The sequence below is a fragment of the Poecilia reticulata genome, linkage group LG14 (assembly GCF_000633615.1).
Source record: "Poecilia reticulata strain Guanapo linkage group LG14, Guppy_female_1.0+MT, whole genome shotgun sequence".
Classification (NCBI taxonomy): domain Eukaryota; kingdom Metazoa; phylum Chordata; class Actinopteri; order Cyprinodontiformes; family Poeciliidae; genus Poecilia; species Poecilia reticulata.
Window position 1 is genome coordinate 18,015,521 of NC_024344.1, and position 17,410 is coordinate 18,032,930.

At 40.2% G+C, this 17,410-nt stretch overlaps 1 protein-coding gene across 10 annotated transcripts in view; it reads left to right on the forward strand.

The window, feature by feature from the left end:
* Positions 1–999: 999 nt before the first annotated feature.
* The window catches only part of auts2a (activator of transcription and developmental regulator AUTS2 a), a 358,488-nt gene continuing 342,077 nt past the window's right edge, over positions 1,000–17,410 (forward strand). For 5 of the 10 annotated variants that reach the window (XM_008428205.2, XM_008428211.2, XM_008428210.2 and 2 more), the window contains exons 1-2: positions 1,001–1,195; positions 4,215–4,888. In XM_008428205.2, coding sequence (XP_008426427.1) covers positions 4,601–4,888 — 288 coding nt within the window. In that variant the 5' untranslated portion in view covers positions 1,001–1,195; positions 4,215–4,600. Of the gene's footprint in view, positions 1,196–1,308; positions 1,659–4,214; positions 4,889–17,410 lie in introns of those variants that run through there. The other 5 variants (XM_008428212.2, XM_017308600.1, XM_008428219.2 and 2 more) reach the window with 4 other exon arrangements.

The following is a 17,410-nucleotide window of genomic DNA, read 5'->3' on the forward strand; positions in this document are numbered from 1 at the left end:
TTGACACTTATTGACTGGGTCAGACTTTATAAAAAGCTTGCAGGCGGCATCCCAAGGTCCCAAATTTTGGAAAACCAAAAAAAAAAAGATTTTTTTTTTTTGTATTGAATGCATGAATTGGTTGGAATACTTTCCAACCACTGTAAATTATATAAAATTCACAGATTCACATCAGGTGAGTGGCATTATTTTTGGATTTTTATGAGCACGAATAACACTAAAGAGCTTTGAACATTTTGAAATTACATATTTCAAAATTACGTTTGCAGGAAAAATAAGCATCCCAGTTATGCATTAAACCAACCCTATGTAGAGCCTACATGCTGTTATTTGATGTGTTTCTAGTTCTTTGTTCTACCAGCTTTAATAAATAGGGGGAACATGTAAGATTTTTATTTTTTGATTTAACCAGATGATCATTAGTCATTACTCGTCACTGGGAAAGAGGTTGATTCTGGTTTCTCACCAGTTGATTGGTGCATCTGTACAACTACATGAATTTCTCAATACCACAGTGATATTATGAACAGGACAGATGTTCATTATGTAGGACGATCTACACGTGTTGCACAGATTTTCTTTCTCCCATTCGGTTGTTTTCCTGAAAATAAAATGCAGCTTTATATACATGGAAGGCTTAATGCACATCACTTTAAAAGTGAAAGAGAGGCTCACAGAGTAATTGTAAAAGAAATACTACCATTCTAGAATAGCCAAATAAATTATTTTCATACACATTATTACAAACCTTTGTTGTTTTATTCACAATAATTCTACTTATTTTTCATTTTTGGCAAATACGCATTTCTCCGACGCCATGCAGCCTTGTATCTACTACATCTCATTAGAAACTCTGACTGTGCCGCCAGGTACACGGTGTTGTCGGCGTTCTCCTCTAAATAATGACCAGACGTGTGTCCAGAGGCAGCACTATTTGCGCCGAGGAGGAAGCGCTCAGCCTGTAAAGCGGCACTGCGGCATCGCCAGTATCACTGCGCCCCGGTCTCCCTTCTCCGGGATCCTGAAGCTCGGATCTGGGGAGAGGAGGAGGAGGAGGTGCCCTATGGTTTTCCTTTGCGGGGATTTATTTCGCCAGCTCCAAACCTTCTTGTGCGTTACCTATTTTTTCCCCCCCCTCCTCTTCTGACCAAGAGGCCTTCAACTTGTCCGGACGGTCCCTTCCTCACTCGCAAGGGTTTGCATTTCTTGGTTTTGCATGACGTGTCTTGGAGCTCTTAAAGAAAAAAAAAAAAAAAAAAAAAAGAGGCTTGCTTTTGTTGTGTGTTCTTATAGTGGAAAATGAGGCTTGAAGAGGGAGAGAGAGAGAGAGAGCGAGCGCGAGCCGGAGCAGGAGGCAGTGCCAGTCCGCTGCTGCTGTCGCTGCTGTGGGCTGGACTGTGTTCCAGAGCCAGAGATCTGTACTGACAGCACAGGCGGACAAAAAGGGACTATGAGCGAAGACCAGGCAAAGAGTCTCCACTGAGGAGGAAAAGCCAGGGAGAGTGCTGGAACACAGTTTGTTTCAAATAAGGAATAGCATGGGAGCTGTGTGTGCAGTGTGCGCGTGTCACCAGATGAGTGTCGGCACGAGGCTTCAGGGTTAAATGCATAGTTTAAAAAAAAAAAGACAAAAAGCAAACGGTGACGTTACAGTAAAGGTGTTTTTTCTTTTCAGTTTTTTCTTTTCCTCCTTCAGATTGGCATAACTGCATGAACTGTGTCCTGAAATGATCCCTGCATCTTTAAACGCTTGCATGGTGGCTTACTAGATGTGCCTTTGTTTTGGATTTTTGTTTTTCTTTTAATGTTAAAACTGAACATTTTCCACTTTGCAGGGTGTAGCAGAGTGTGTGTGCATGTGCTGCAGAATTCCAGATGAGCTCCATCGCATTGTCTCCTTGGACACACTGGCTGTCATGTAAAGTTGGGAATGATGGTTGACTGAGACAAATCAGTTCTGGTTTGTCTGGTGATGCAGAAAGACGTGTCTCCTCTTTGTTCGAACCTATTGCTCTGAGGGACTCTTCGGAAAAAGCTTTAAGTTTGTGGGTTAACTTATCTTATGCTGCTTTATGTCTGAGTGATGTAATGGGTCAAAATTGTTATTTTTGGATGCGTTAAGTAGCTGGTGGTTTGTTATAGGACAATGTCAGATTGATTTTCTGCGGATTTGTTACTACCCTGTTGGCTAAATTCTTGAGATGGATGCCAAATAGGCCTGCAAGCTGTTGATTGTTGCAGAGTAATCTCATAAAGCATCCAAATGCCTTCAGTGTCAGACAGTGGAGGTATGCACTGGTGAGTGGTGTGGTTCAGTGCAGAATGACATCACCAAAGAGTCATGGCAGTTGTCTGGATTTCCTTTCTCTTTGATAGTTTTTTTTTTTCATTACTAGATGACAGAAATATAGCAAAAGTGTTCATTCAGTGTGTGCTATGTATATTTTGTTACGGTTTTTGGTCAACACCAATGCAGATGTGATTTCAAACTGCTGATATGTTAATGTTTGGGGTGGAGGTGCACCGATCACCAATTTTTCGAAATACCCGACTGGCTGATTCCGATTTTGACCGATACGATTTTCCTGTCTGAAAAATAGCCAAATTGCTAATTTGGCAACAGTGGGGTGACTATTGTTTCACAAGTAGATGAGATTGGTGGATATTATTGGTTTCTCATGCAAGTATCAGCTGATCCGATCGCGGATCAGCTAAAATTAAGAAAATATGGGCTAACTTTTTGCTGAGGACCTGAAATTCTTGAGGTTTTACATTTGATACTAAAAAGCTTACGTCTCTATTTTTAGACATTTCTTTAGGAGTTTCAAAGCCTTCATGGCACGATACAGAACACTGATCCAAATAATGAGTTACGCATAAAATGTAACTCCAAGTGTTTTAGTTCTGCATCTAATTTAGGAACCTCTGCCAGTGTACTTGTATAGGATGCTATGTTGGTTAATTAATCAACCTGTCCCATCAGGTAGTGAGTCTACAGTCAGGCTTCTTAACGGACATGCGGCTTGCAGCTTTCCAATAGCAATTTTTAGCAGCTTTATTTTACTTAGAGTGACTGCTGGTGCTGCTTGTTAATTTTTTCACATCTTCCAGAACCAAATTAATCTTTTGGCCGCCAAACGTGTGGCCATCTCACCAGCAATGAGCAGCAACAGGTTGGGGAGGGAGCAGTGCTCGGTTTTTGTGTGGTCCACGGAGCAGGAGAGAGCTCACACTCACACAATGCTTTATTTAGTGTTTTAATTAAAAAGGTTTCTTATCGTAGGGATATTTTTACCAGTTTTGAAGTCATTAGTCTTCCTAAAGAAGACTAATCACTAATGCTCCTCCGTAGCATTTCACACCTGTGGAAAAGCATCTAAACTCTTTTCTTTTTCAAGAATGTTCCTCATCAGAAACACAAGCCTCTTTCACAAAATGCTTGGAGCCTAGATGTAGTCTTGGTATTTATTTTATTTTTTTTAAGTAAAAAGTCATTGGTGGGTTAAAGTCAACCCGTGGTTGCTGCGCATCTGAGACTTCAAGTAAGATCCAACTTTGCTAGCTTATTCGATTCAGTAAATCTTAAAAGTGAATCTCAAACGGAAACTAAAAGTTCTAGTAACTCACAATCATCCACCAAGCCAATCTTTCAAACTTTCATACACTGAATTGTTGCCTTTAAATGCCATCCCTTTCAAGAAGACATGCACATGTGGTGGGAACGCGAGAATCAAACCCACAACCTTTTGACTGGTTGTGGGTTTGGCTCTACTCTCCTGGCTCTACCGAGTACCGCTCCACGCTTCCTTTTGTTCTGCTGGCTTGGTCTTTGAAAGCTTGTGTGTGTGTGCAGGATATCGATGGGCTGATTAGTGATTTATGAATGACCAGAGGCAGCTTCCATCTCATCTTTGTTTGTAGATAAGCGGAATGTTCCGTGAAAGAGGCAACAGTTTAGCATCCAGTTTGGTAAAGGTTGCGGACAGTTGCAATCTCTATTCTGAGCTGAAAGAACTGGTTGTGTACAAACCCAGAGTTTACTCACCAGATGTGATTCTAGCTGTCCTCATAAAACATTCATACTGCGTTGTGCACAGTAGCATGCAGCACCCTCTGCAACAGTGACTTAACTAAATGCATTGTTGACCTTTTGCAGAGTGAACATGTGCAAATGCAAGCTCTCTCTCTCACTTTTTCTGTCTTGATTTTTGCAGGTGTGAGGTTGCCGTCCCTAGGCCAGAGGTGTCAGTCGGGGAAGAAAAATGTGGCAGCACCTGTTCACCTTACTCTGGAGGGATAAGCTCACTGAACAGACATTTGCTTTAACTTGAAGAGGCCCTCCTCTGGCGGAATTGGGAGCTTGGTGATGGCATGATGGATTTGATGGACTGCCTTTGGGAATCTTCAAGTGGAACCCAGCTTGATTGAGTGACTTAATGCAGTTTGGAATTTCCTCTGAAAGCCTTTATCTCTTGGATATTACCCATTTGCCTTGGATTTTACCGACTGACCACACCTTCTAGGATATTGTGGAAGTTCTCCTCCAGAGGCTTTTCACTTAAGGGTTTGAGTCTTTCTGGGGCGGTGGGTTTTCACTTGGATGTTCGCCATGAAGGACGTGGACGGACCTCGATCTAGCAACCAGCGGAAAAAGAGGAAGTCGAGGTCGGAGAGGGATCGGGAGAGGAGACCGAATGGGATAAGGAGCAACCACGTCAAAGGCTCGGTGTTTCGCCTCTCCTCCGACTCCGAGCGGGAGGTGGAACGGGAGCCCTCCTCGTCCCGGCCTCGACCTCCGCGGAGGAAGCGAAAGGAGTCTACTTCGGCCGAGGAGGACATCATTGATGGCTTCTCCATCACAGGCTTTGTCACCCTTGAGGCTCTAGAGGTGAGCCACTGACTTTTAAAAAAAATTTTTTATCTTTGCCTTTAAATTGAACCTAAGACCCTTTAATTTTCAAGATAAGGTTTGCCTGTGTACTTGGAAGTCCCAGCGTGTTGGCTTCTCTCTGCATATTTGGCTGCTTTGCGAGCTGGTGTTGAGCAGATGTTGCTTTAAATGCTCTACTGTAGCCAGAGATTACTATCTGTGTCACAAAAAAGGGGCTGCTATTGTTGCTGAATGTACTGCTCTGGGTATGCTTTCACAACTTCTCCAGCAGATAAGGAGCTGTGCAGCTATGGCAGCAGTGAGTCTTTGTGCACTTCGAAGAGAAAAAGCAATTTGATCCACACTACGACAATTTATTCTGAGAGGGAGTGATTTATTGTATGCTGGCTATCCATTTTCCTCGATATCCAAACGCAGCCAAGGCTGTGTTCCAGAGGTCTGAATTATGACTTGTAAAGCACAACTGTTACATTTTTCTATTATAAATATGTGATGGCCAAGGGAGCTATGTTTTATTAAGACACCGGGACTCCCAAAGCCACTAGAACATCTCGAGTGTTTCTTTGGATGTGTTATCTGAAAATCGTACAAGATATTTTCAAATATATCGGTTGTTTTGGTGATAAACTATGACGCCATCATATATGTCAGACTTGTTAATCTGCTCACTGCACAAGTAAATTACCTCTGGGGCCTGAGGGGAGGGATAGCATTTTTAGCCATCTATGTGTGTCAGTTTTTGCTGTGATAGTACCAGTAATTATTTTCTTGGACAATACGGTGTTTTTGAAATTTATGACTGATTCAAATTTTTTTGTTAAAAAAAAAAAAATCTAAGATTAGCCTCATTTAGCTATTTCTAGATTAATTATGCAGATTTTTATGGGGATGTGTTTACTGGTAGACGCTTGGAGTGCATTCACACCAGCCCTGTTTAGTCCGCTTTAATCGTACTCTATTTTGTTTGACTAGAAAGTCTGGTTTGATTGTGGAGGTGTGAATGTGTAATCAAACTCTGATGTAGACCAAAAACATCTAACTCTGGTCCGCTTACACACCTAGGCCTTGACTCTGTTGACGTGAACTCTGATGCGGTTTGAATGCATACGTCAGTACCAAGAGGACTGGAGATCACTTCAAAAGCAGGAAGTGTACCATGGCAAAGGGCATTCTGGATAAATACAACTAAATCAAATGCACATCTTTTGGGCTAGCGCTTGTCCTCCGCTCAAATTTAGCCCAGTGTTGAAGAGTGTTTGCTTGGCACATTTGCTAAAGGCAAAAGCAATCCTACAATTGCTAAAATCTGACAGCACTCCAGTTTTGTTTAGGTTTTGTGAAGAAGGAAGTTGCTCTCAGTGTCTTGTTCAGAGGTTTTATTTTTATCGTTTTTTTCAGTGGTTCTTGGTGCAGCGCCACCACAGGCGAGGTGTTAGACAGGTTGGTCAAGGGGTTTGGTTCTTTTACTAAAGTAAGCACAAAATGAAAGCAAATAAGCTGGGAAGCCTTTAAATTGTGTACAATAAGTGATTTCTTTCTGTTCCCGTAGTGTTAGCTACGGACCCTAATTACTTCTTTCAAAATTCAGATGAACAGACGTTGAACCAGATGTCTTCAGTCTCCAGGTTAGACTAGCATGAGCCACAAGGGTTTTTGAAGTACGTCCTTAGTTTAGCAAGTGACTTGTTACAGAAAAAAAAGACAAAACCAATGGTTACCTGGTAACATGTTCAGGATCACTGAAACTAAACAGACATAAAGGGGAGATGGTTGGTGAACTTGTTCCATGTTTTGTTAAAGGGAAATTTGGTTGCAAAAATAAGCCAATTGAACTGCACCGGTGTGTGTCTGTGACCATGTGTTGGAGTCTGAGAGCTCTCATTAGGCTGCATTAAATTCAGAGTAACAATGTGTAACTGAATGTTGTCCCAGAAACTTTGATATCTTGCCCTAATCTTACGCTTGAAGGGGCACCAGGTGGTTGTACCGAGTCTACTGATTTGTTCTTCAGTTGAAAAGGTTCCTTTAGTTTATTTTTAGATACTGATACTGTCTGAGTTTTTTACAGTTTCACTATTCTAAGCAGTATATTACGATTATGCCTCAGATTTTTTTTTGTATACATACTTAGCACGGAGACTATATGGCTTTTGTTGCTTGTGTTGCATAAGCAGACAGATCATCAGCACTTGTGACTACAATGTGAGGTAGTCACCCTGGTCATCTGTTATCATCATTCTCACTACCTACTTCAGCTTGAACCTCTCTCTGCTGCAGAAAATGGAGCAGAGAGAAACGGCAATGGTGTCATTGTGACCCGGCTCAGAGGTCCGTAATAAACAGGGAGATGCACCATGTACAAGAGACCCATTTAATCAAGTTAAGGTTAAAATGAAAGTTTCTAATATGAAGTGTAAAATTAGTGCTCTGTGGTGTACTTGAATGGAGTGATGTGCAAGTGTGGATCTGCAAAATACAGATGGTTCTGGCCAAGAGTGACTGAGGAAGAACTGGGGAAAGCCACAATTGTTGAGAATGGGCTTTAGAGAGGTCTGCTAGGAGTTGGCAGCTTCTGAAAAAAGATGCTCACATCCTGGACCAATATCACATCAGATGATTTGACTAGTCCAATGTCTCATTAGACTGCAAATGAGAAAAAAAATTACTCCCCCCCCCCCAAGAACTATGCTTAAATTTGAATAGAGTGTAAGTCTGGGCATTTATTGTATCGTTTATCATTTATTGTGATGCATTTCTTATCATGACAAGAACTTTGATTTATTGCTGTCACAATAAATTCCAATTAATTCCATAATATGATTAAATGCAGTTACTGTGAGTAATTTAGTGATACAAATCACACTTATTTATGTGAAAATCACAAATGGTTTTTAATTGTCACTTTTATCGTTATCACCATAGTACCACAAAATATCAGGATAAAACTTTATGTTCATGTCATCCATGCCCTATAGCGAGTAGAAAACAAAACTTCTTGTAGATAAAATGTGTTCAGCTTCTAATTCCCACTGTGTTCATTTATTCTGAGTTTATCACATCATTCATCACTTAAATATGAGTAGTAATAAATGAGCTATGGATTATTTCAAAAGCCATACACTAGGGGAAAACAATCTTTCCCTCAGAAACGATGTATTCACAACCATCTAAACAACCTGCTTTTTATAATAACTCTAAAGGATCAGTGAAACGCTGCATTTTTGAAGATATTTATGTAGAGGCATGGCTCATAACATAAAGTAATGATGAAGGCCATTTAAATAAAACCTTTGTAGAAGTAACTAAAATGTTGAAGAAAATTCAGAATCGAGTTTTCATACACAAAATACAGAAAAATGTGGACTATGGGTTAATGGACAATTTAATCTTTCAACTGAGATCAAAAACAGGGCACAGCGACGGGTGTCTTTTTATAATTCTTTTGCAGAAACATTTTCATCAAGAAAACACCTTAGCAGCAGCTTATTTGAACATTTGGTGCTCCCTGGTGTGTGTGTTCAGCTGAGAGAGATTTCCACTCCTCTGTATTAATCCATATTGAGGTACATTTGCCTATTATAATTGGCAGTTCTAAGTGCTTTTAGAGACGGGCTCAAATATTTTGATTTTAGCTCGCTACTCTAAACTGTTTGAATTGCATTTACTTCGTAAGACAAAGAATTCTGATTGAAATTGAAGCAAAAGAAAAGAGAAATTTTTGGGGAAAAAAGATTTCATATCTGAATACTGGCTACTCTGACAAAAAATCAATGAAATAGATCATTAAAAATTGTGTCAGAAGGAAGAGAAATGTTTTTTTTATAAGGCTGTGAAAATCCTCCGCTTGTATTTTTCGGTTCTTGACATTTTTGTTTTCCTTCCGCTGACACGCTGCCAGGATTTGGTGTATTCTATTTACCTTCCAGCTTCGATTTAATGTCTGCTGCCCCAAACAATTATTAGCTCTGAAATCCAGTTTCACACCAATCTGTCTTACGGACGCACACAGACGGTGGAATTATGAGGGATTCCACCTGAAATAAGCTGAGAATTACTGGGGTTATGTTGAGTGTGTGTGGGGGATTTTGATGACTCAAGATGTGAAATTAATTGATAACTTGCTACACCTGACTGGCTCTTCACACTGAGAGTTAAAAGGGACAAGACACCGGTTAGAGATCCACCAATCAATTATGGAGAGACCAAGTGATCAATTTTCCGTTGATTTCCTGTGACTGGGGATCATTAGGGGTGTAACGATACATGAAACCTACAAGACGAGACGAAACGCCATATGGCATTCACGAAAACAAGACGGGACAAGATTTTAATAATTGTAGAAAAAAATAAAAAGATCAAATTTATGTTGCTAAAAAGTCTTTATTCTGCATCTTTTATAGATTTTGCCTAAAGGAAACATGATATCTTTGTATTTCTGATTTCTTGAAACTCTTCAGGCCACAGGACAGTTTGTACTTGTAACATTCCCCAGTTGAAACTGAAAGCGAACGCTGTGATTGTGATGTAGTTGAATGTATCCCGTTCAATGTACAAGAGTAGCTGTGGTAGCTTCTTTACAATTACACCAGAAAAATTGTAACCTGAGCTAGTATTCGCGAGATAGCGGTCGCCTCCATGAGAAATATCGCGTCGTCTCTTGCATGAAAAGTTCTTGCTACAATCCGCATAATCTGCACTTCAAATGTTGAAAAACTGGATTTTGTTTTTCTGCTTTTCATTAAATGCATCAAAACGAAGAAGTCCTAACATTGTGGATGTATTATGATGCATTTTTGAGTTTAGCCAGACCATAAAAGTCAGTGACAAGGGCTTTGATGGATTGATGGAGATAAGTCTGTTATCCCTGGATTTTCTGTTGGATTATAATCTTAAGAACTCGACCAAAGAAGATTTTTTTGTCTGCATTTTTAAAAGAAAACACACAAAAAAATGTAATCAATCTAAGTCAGAATCCCCATGTCAGACCTGAAAGTAGACCAGAAATTGGTGTCGGGTAAATAAAGAGCGTTGCTCTCACACAGGTCTGTACGGACGATTGGTTTCCATTTAATAATGTGGCATTTTCTGCTCTGTGCTGTTCATGGGATGATCCTGTCAGCATGCCAGCTTTTTCGAAACAATTGATTTGTCTGGCACAGCCCCAGAAGTCTGCTGGGTGGAGGTTCTAAAGACGGGCAGTGAGAAACACACCGATTAATAATGCACAGCAAGAAACAAGCTAATGGTAAATCAAATGCATCGGCAGAATACAAAAAAACAAAAACGCTGGACAATTCAGAGAAAGAGACACTTTAAGCTTTGTTTCACAAAGCAAATCAGGTTGGAGAAGAACTTGCTCATGGAGCTGGTTTTATAGGACAGTTGTTGTTGGACCATGCTGCCTTGACAGATATTTGTGTCCGCTTAATAGATCCACTCTTTCGGCCTTTTTATTTTGCCACCTTCTAGAGATTTGTGTGTTCAGTAAAGACGGATAATTTGTTTGTGCGTGTTCCTTTTTAATTCCAGTAACGGCTTTGCTGTAAATTTTTATACGACCTCAAAGAAACAAACATGTCGCTGTGCTTCCTGGCCGTAAAAACGTCATAACCCCTCGATGAAGCAGATCGACGTGCTCTGGTGCTGTTCCCTCTCGGTGTGCAGCAGTTTAACAGGCTCAGGATGTCTTTTATTGGGAAATGAGCTGACTCGGGGGGTTCTTTATAAACTCTGTACATTCAGCATTCTGTCTGTGCATTGGATCTCTTTGGCTGATAGTGTACCATGGTGTTACTCAGCTGATTGAGGAGAACTTTGTGGGCTCAAATGCAGGGGATGTATGTATTCCACGTGATGGAGCTTTGCCCTAGTTGAGCAGATGAAACAAAAGACAAAGAAATGTCCTGTTGCTTAATGGCTCTGCTTAAATAAATTGACTTTAAGTAGAACAGACTCAAATAAACACTAAGTTTTAAAAGGGGGAATTATTTCAAGCGCCACTTTGTTGCCTAATTGGCATGGTCTGGTTTTGTAATTAGTGAACATGTTGTCCCATTTTTCTCAGCACTGCCTGCTCATCAGGTGTTTTATGTGACCTTGTGTAGTTTTTAATGTACAGTAGTTAAAAAAAACTTTCCCTACATGTTGCCCTTCATTCAAATTTGTAGTCTTTACATTTAAGTGAGACACTTGGTAATAAAGCTGCTGCTAGAAAAAAAAAATCCTGATTCTCTTTAAAATGTGATCTTAACTAGCGCGTTGCACAAGATAAATTCATTACGCTCTGGATGTCAGAGTCCAGTTCCCATGTTTTTATCACAAAATGTAATCAGAACATTGAATATGCTGGTTGTGTGTGGTCACGAGCTGCGTCACCATTGCAAGTGTGCGTAAAAGTTTGTCAAAACACAGTTTTGCAATCGCGGCGTTTTCATTAAATAAGAAAGGCGATTACAAAAAAACATGGCGTGCCATCATCCTCCAACTACTTCCTGTGCCCTTCTTCTTCATGGTTTTTTCAAGCTCTCTTTCTCCGTCCCTGTAGAAGAATAAAACTGTAATGTTCACAAATAGCAGAATAAAATGAGGAGGGGGAGTCCTCTCTACTTTATTTTGATGCTGCTTGGAAAATTTTTGGTTCTGCGCTTCAGTTCCGTACAGAAATGTTGCACAGGACCGTTTTTGCTCGGTACCCATACATATTGACATTTTCTATACAAATGCATGTACCATTACACCCCGTCTGTGCGGATTTGTATATTTTAACCTCGGTTAAGAAATGAATTGCTCTAGTTTGAATCCCAATAGCAGTCATCGAGTCCAGGGCATTTTATTTCATATTTAATCTCTGACTCTCTTTTGGCAGGTTCTTGCAAACGGATGAATATTTGTCAAGGCTGAATGTGAAGTGGTATCCCTGAAGTAGAGCCATGGCTGGTGTCGTACTCAGCGTTTTCTTGATTAATTTCTCCCATTGTTAAACATTTTGAGACGTATTTTTCCTTCATTTTTTGTTTTTTTACATCATTGCTTAACTGCACATCCCGTAGTGATGCAGTTTCTCCGCCATGATCCTTGTAGACTTGTGGCAACACATCACACTTTGAGTCACCGTCTGCTTTTAGTCAATGTTTTATATTTTCTTTAGGTATTTTTTATTAGAATATGTGACAGGCAAGCTTTCTGGACATTAGATAAGAGGTTAAGTCATTTTCCAAAAGAAGTTAAAATTTATTTTTTCATGTTTTTTATTTAACTAGAAAGTTGGTGATACACATTAATCATTGTAACAGATTTGCAGAACTACTTCACTTTGAATATACATCCATAAGGAACATTGAAACTAAAGCTGCTTTTTTTCATGTGGTTCTTCATGGAGATGGACTGATCAGGCATTTTAGGTTCTGGGTTCAAATCCCAGTTTGGGGTCTTTATGCACGGAGTTTACTGCCTTTCATCCAATAACCGTTGGTAATGTTCAACCCCCCACCACCCCCAATCTGCTGTGATGTTGCAGTTATAAACAATGGAGACATGGATTCTCTGTAAGAGTCTCAAATAACAACAGAACTATTCTTTGCTGCCCTCTGGATAAATTTAATATTTAACCGTCTCAACAATAAAATGTTACAACAGTGATTTCTTAAATAAAAAACAAAAACAGCCCATGGTACAGAGCTGTAATTTGCTGCTTTGTGTGAGACTGCTAAACTATTTATTCATTTATTATAACTATACAGGAGCCATAAGGAACCTTTCTGTGATGGATCACTAAGTTTATGGTAATAATTTATATCAGAACCAGAGGCAGCACAGTGTGGGGTTATAGTGGGAGGGAGAGAGAGAGAGGGATTGGTGGCAAACAGCAACACTGTGTAACTCAGACAGTGTTGCTATCAGCAGAACCTGGCAGTCCTAATTCACGGTGCAGCTGCTGATCGGAAATGCATTGGACTTGTATCTTCTGACCATCCAGTCTCCGATCGGGGCCGGTAAAGCATTAAAAGTCTGCTCCTGATCACCATATAGCCTAACCACAGACAACCACCAGGCCCTCGAGGAGAACTCCCGACACCGAGGGTTTCAGATGGAGCTTGTCAGTTTCCCCAAACCTGCTCAGCACCTCTCCCCCCTCTGAGCAATCTCACAGTTGGAAGGAATGTGGTTACAGTCCAAGTTGTGTTCAGTGTTTTTAAGTACTAAAATCTTCCTTAACAACTTGAAAGTTAAATAAAACGCCATTGTGCAAAAGTGTACCAGAGAATGTTTGGATTTACTTCATCATTTGAGCGTGACATCTTGTGTTGCTGATTAAGGGGATGCCTCATTTAAATGGCACTTGAAGAAAATAAACGTATAGCTGTCGGTTCAGTCAAGTCAAAGCGGCGTCTCGTCTTTTCCACCAGACACCTCCTCTATCCACCCATCGATTATCCAACACTTTTGTTCCTTGTGGAGTCACGGCGGGTGCTGGTGCCTATCTCCAGCGGTTATGTAACAACTAGTCAGGTCTAATTCTATCTAATTGGTGTACTTTGCATACTAGAGCTCCTTCCTCTCTCTCCATTGGGGTGACATTTCATACCCCCAATATCAACAAAGCCTCGGGGATTACAAGGCTTCTCAGCCCTCTGTTAGGGTCGAGGTGTTGGATCCACAAAGGGGACAATTAATAGAAGTTATTTTAAGCTGAATTTGTTGATATGAACAATCTGTTATGACTTTCTTTGCTTTGGAGCTCGAGCATGCTCCGTTTATTTTTTTATTTTTTGAGACTTGAGTCTGTCGGTTGTGTGTTTCATTAAGTGTGTTTTGTAAATGGGAGGTTTGCACAGCGAATCAAAAGGTGCTCTTATGTAAATGCCAGCAGGAACTTTGTTGATTTAGCACTTCTCATGGTGTGTGTTATGTGAAGGACACACACACATTTTCCCTTGCTTGAATTACCACACTCTCTCTAGCAAAGCCGGGTCTTACGATGGATTTAGTTTTGCCAGTTAATAGCAAGGTATCAGCCGTGGAGTAGAGGCAGTGAGAGGAAGCAGCCCACAGGCTATCCATATGGGTCTTATCACTCAGCAAGCAGACCCAATGATAAGCCATTATGTTTTTCCACAATAGTCTGCTCTGTTTTCTCCTGTTTGTCTAGTTACCCCGCAGCACATGCTTGAACAACCCAAGGCTCCCAATTAAATAGACTGACTGTGTTAGTGATGTTTAAGACTCTGGCTGGTAGATCCACTGGATTTTGAAGCTCGCTAGTCGTTGAGTACTTGGAGTGTTTCTCCGTATGGCTGTTCTCTGGCATTTTTTTTCTCCCCCCCCACACACACACACAAAAAAAAAGGTTTGTCATCTTTTTTACAGTTAAGGCTAGAATCTTCTTGTGTACATTATCCACACAGCAAGGTGATTGTTGGCAACAAGAGAAAATGAAAAACATGGCATCTTTTTTTTTTCTGTCTCTCTCCCCGTCTGCATTTGCTTAGATGTGCAACGTTACCAAACGACTTCATTCTGAGAGGAAATGACTCCTGCTTCACTCGCAAGCACATGTGCTGGTATATTTAAACAAAAGTGTTGCTAAAACCCGCAGTGGAGAGGTTAGAATAGAGTATCTGCTGCAGATCTCTGGCCAAAGATGTAACAACCAGCTCTCTGTACGGCAGTTTTCTGCTGGTCTGAAATGTTTGCATGTCGACCTGCAAAGCAGAAATATGACGGTGGACAATGTCATATTTTATATTAGTTGTTTGTTCGAATACTTTGACAACAGCTCATAACTGATGGCTCTGAGTGTAATCGTAAGCTTAGTCAAAGTGAAATTTTCTGTTCCTTCACAACAACCAACTGACTTAGATTAAGTCTGTTTTAATACCGATACAAGAAATGATAGATTTTATTTGATCACTTTCGTTGTTGAAACAAAGAATAAATATTTAGGGAATTAATCGCTTACGGCCATCTCCAGCCAGAGATTATTGTGACTCGTATACAGTGTTTGATTTTCTAAACCTCTAATCCGTCGGTACCAATTTTAGCCAATTTCAGTTTCCATTTAGAAACAATAATGTTCTAAATAGGTTGTTTTAGGTTTTCTGGATTCCTTAAAAAAATCTTTTTTTTATTTATTTTTTTAATCAGATGAAAATATGTTTTCTAAGCACCATCTGTTCATCTAAATATTTATTTCAGATCCATGGAAGGATGGATGAGAGGAGAAGAAAAACCTCACTGTGATCTGCCAATATTAATTTCTTCGGGCCAGAGACAGGCTCATTCTTTTAGAGCTGTCCATATTACTCAGCTCTGCAGGTGGAGTGGATCCATTAATAACTCAAAATAAAGATTGAAGGATTACACAATTCATATTCAACACATTATGTAGTGTTTATACCCTGCAGTTAGTAGAGATTTAAATATACTGATAGAACTAAACTGCTAAAATGAATGAAACTGCACCGAATTGGTGGAATCTGTTCACCTTTTCCTGTGTCTGCTAGTCCAGGTGCTTCTTTAAAAGTTACCGCTTGAATTAGCCACCAACCATTCAGTTATTTTAAAAAAAAAAAGGCCTGCTTTGAGCGTTTTTTGCTTCTGTAACAACTTCCACACCAAAGGGTGTTATTGTTCTTTGTGCTTTGTTCACAGATCAAGTAAAAAAGATTACTTTTGGAGTTTGACCGGCTGATCATCAGTCAGTCTGTTGAACGTACTAAACTCCAATGATTAGCCAGATATTTTAACTATTTTCCTCTATTTTATTGATACATTAACCCCCCCCCACACACACACACACACACACACATAGTGCGATGCGTCTACTCTACAGTGCTCGCAGTCACTAATCACATTTCTTTTGTCTTTTAGACAGAATAGTCTACAGTGGATGCACAGCTTTCTGGCCTTCACTGCTGGATAAATGGGCCTGTAAATGCAGCTCTGAGAAAAGAGAGCTTTCTGTTGATATTGCTGGCTCCTGCAGCTGTTTGTCAACTGCTCTTCAGTGTCTGCAGGGCTATCATCATCGCGATTCCCCCCCTCAGGGACTCGAGCTTCAGCTCGGCCCTTGAGTCTGTGTATTTTTAAGATGGTCGATCCCCATCTCTTTTCCTCCTCCGAGTGGCCTTTCCCCCAGTAGGACTCCTGTGAAATGAAGCATTGATTGCCCCTGTGCAGACAGAGCATAATACATAATGATATTGCCCTGCTTCCCACCTTTCTCTTTTAAAGGTTAGAGAAACCATCATGGCCAATTTAGCTGGCATTAGACACTTAGATTGCCTCAGAAAATAACAGTTTTCCTCAAATATATATATATATTTTGCTCTGGTAGTAAAGTTTTAAGATGGTCACCGCAGTCTGAGATCTGGACAAGATCTGGATTTTGAATCGGCCTTCCCATTTCTTAGTTGTCTCTTCAACCGTGGAGATATTTGGTGTTATCACATTTTAATCACATTTTCCTTAACCCCCTTTGATGCATATTACAATTTATGGTGGACTCTATGATGGCGAGCTGATCCTCACCATCATAGAGTCCAAACCATTACACTTCCACCTCCATGCTTCACAGATGGTGTTTTTTTTCCCTTCTGGAATGTTATATTTGGATTATGCCAAATACTAATGTCCATATTATTTATGCCAAATACTAATGTCTATATTATTTAATTCTAATTTCCAAAATACATTTTTTTGTCAAGAATTCCCTGAAAGGGATTCGCGACTGGTTGTGGAATATTAACATAATAATGTACTTTATTTGAGAAATCTTTCTTTCAGATGTGAAAACCATTCATCTGAGTAGATGATGAATGCTAGGTGTAACGAAGCTAGCTGCTTCCAGCCAGAACTGTTAATTTTTGCGCATTGAGTAACGTTTAGCCATTTAAACTTGAACCAGAGCCTGTCGAAATGGAGCCAGTGCAGAAGAGACGAGGGGAAATAAAACTGAGGACGACCAAATGGAGGAAAACGTAGTGTTTGTTGTGCTGTTGCTTAGAACAGTGTTTTTCAACCACTGTTCCGCGGCACACTAGTGTGCCGTGAGTGATCGTCAGGTGTGCCGTGGAAAATATTCAATTTCACTACGGTACCGTATTTTCCGGACTACAAGCTGCTACTTTTTTCCTAAACGTTGAACCATGCGGATTGTAGCCCGCTGTGGCTTTTCTGTGGATTTTTCTTCAACCACCAGGGGGCTTTCTAGCAGGAAGTGAATCATTAGAAGTCAAAATAGTAAATCAAAGAAGAACGGCTAATTTTCATTTAGAACAAGCACATGCTAGCAGCAGGCACGATGGAGAAATGTTTTCAAACTCATATCACGGAGTGCTGCGTCCTTACAGCAGATTTATTAGAACGCCGCCCTCTGCTGGGTCCTAATGGAAAACCGAGAGCAGCTTCCAGTTTTTATTTTATTTTATTTAATTGAAGGTGCTAGTATGGTGCGCTCTATAGCCCGAAAAATACGTTAATTGGTTTTAAAAGATTTTTTGAAAATGAATTGTCTGCAAA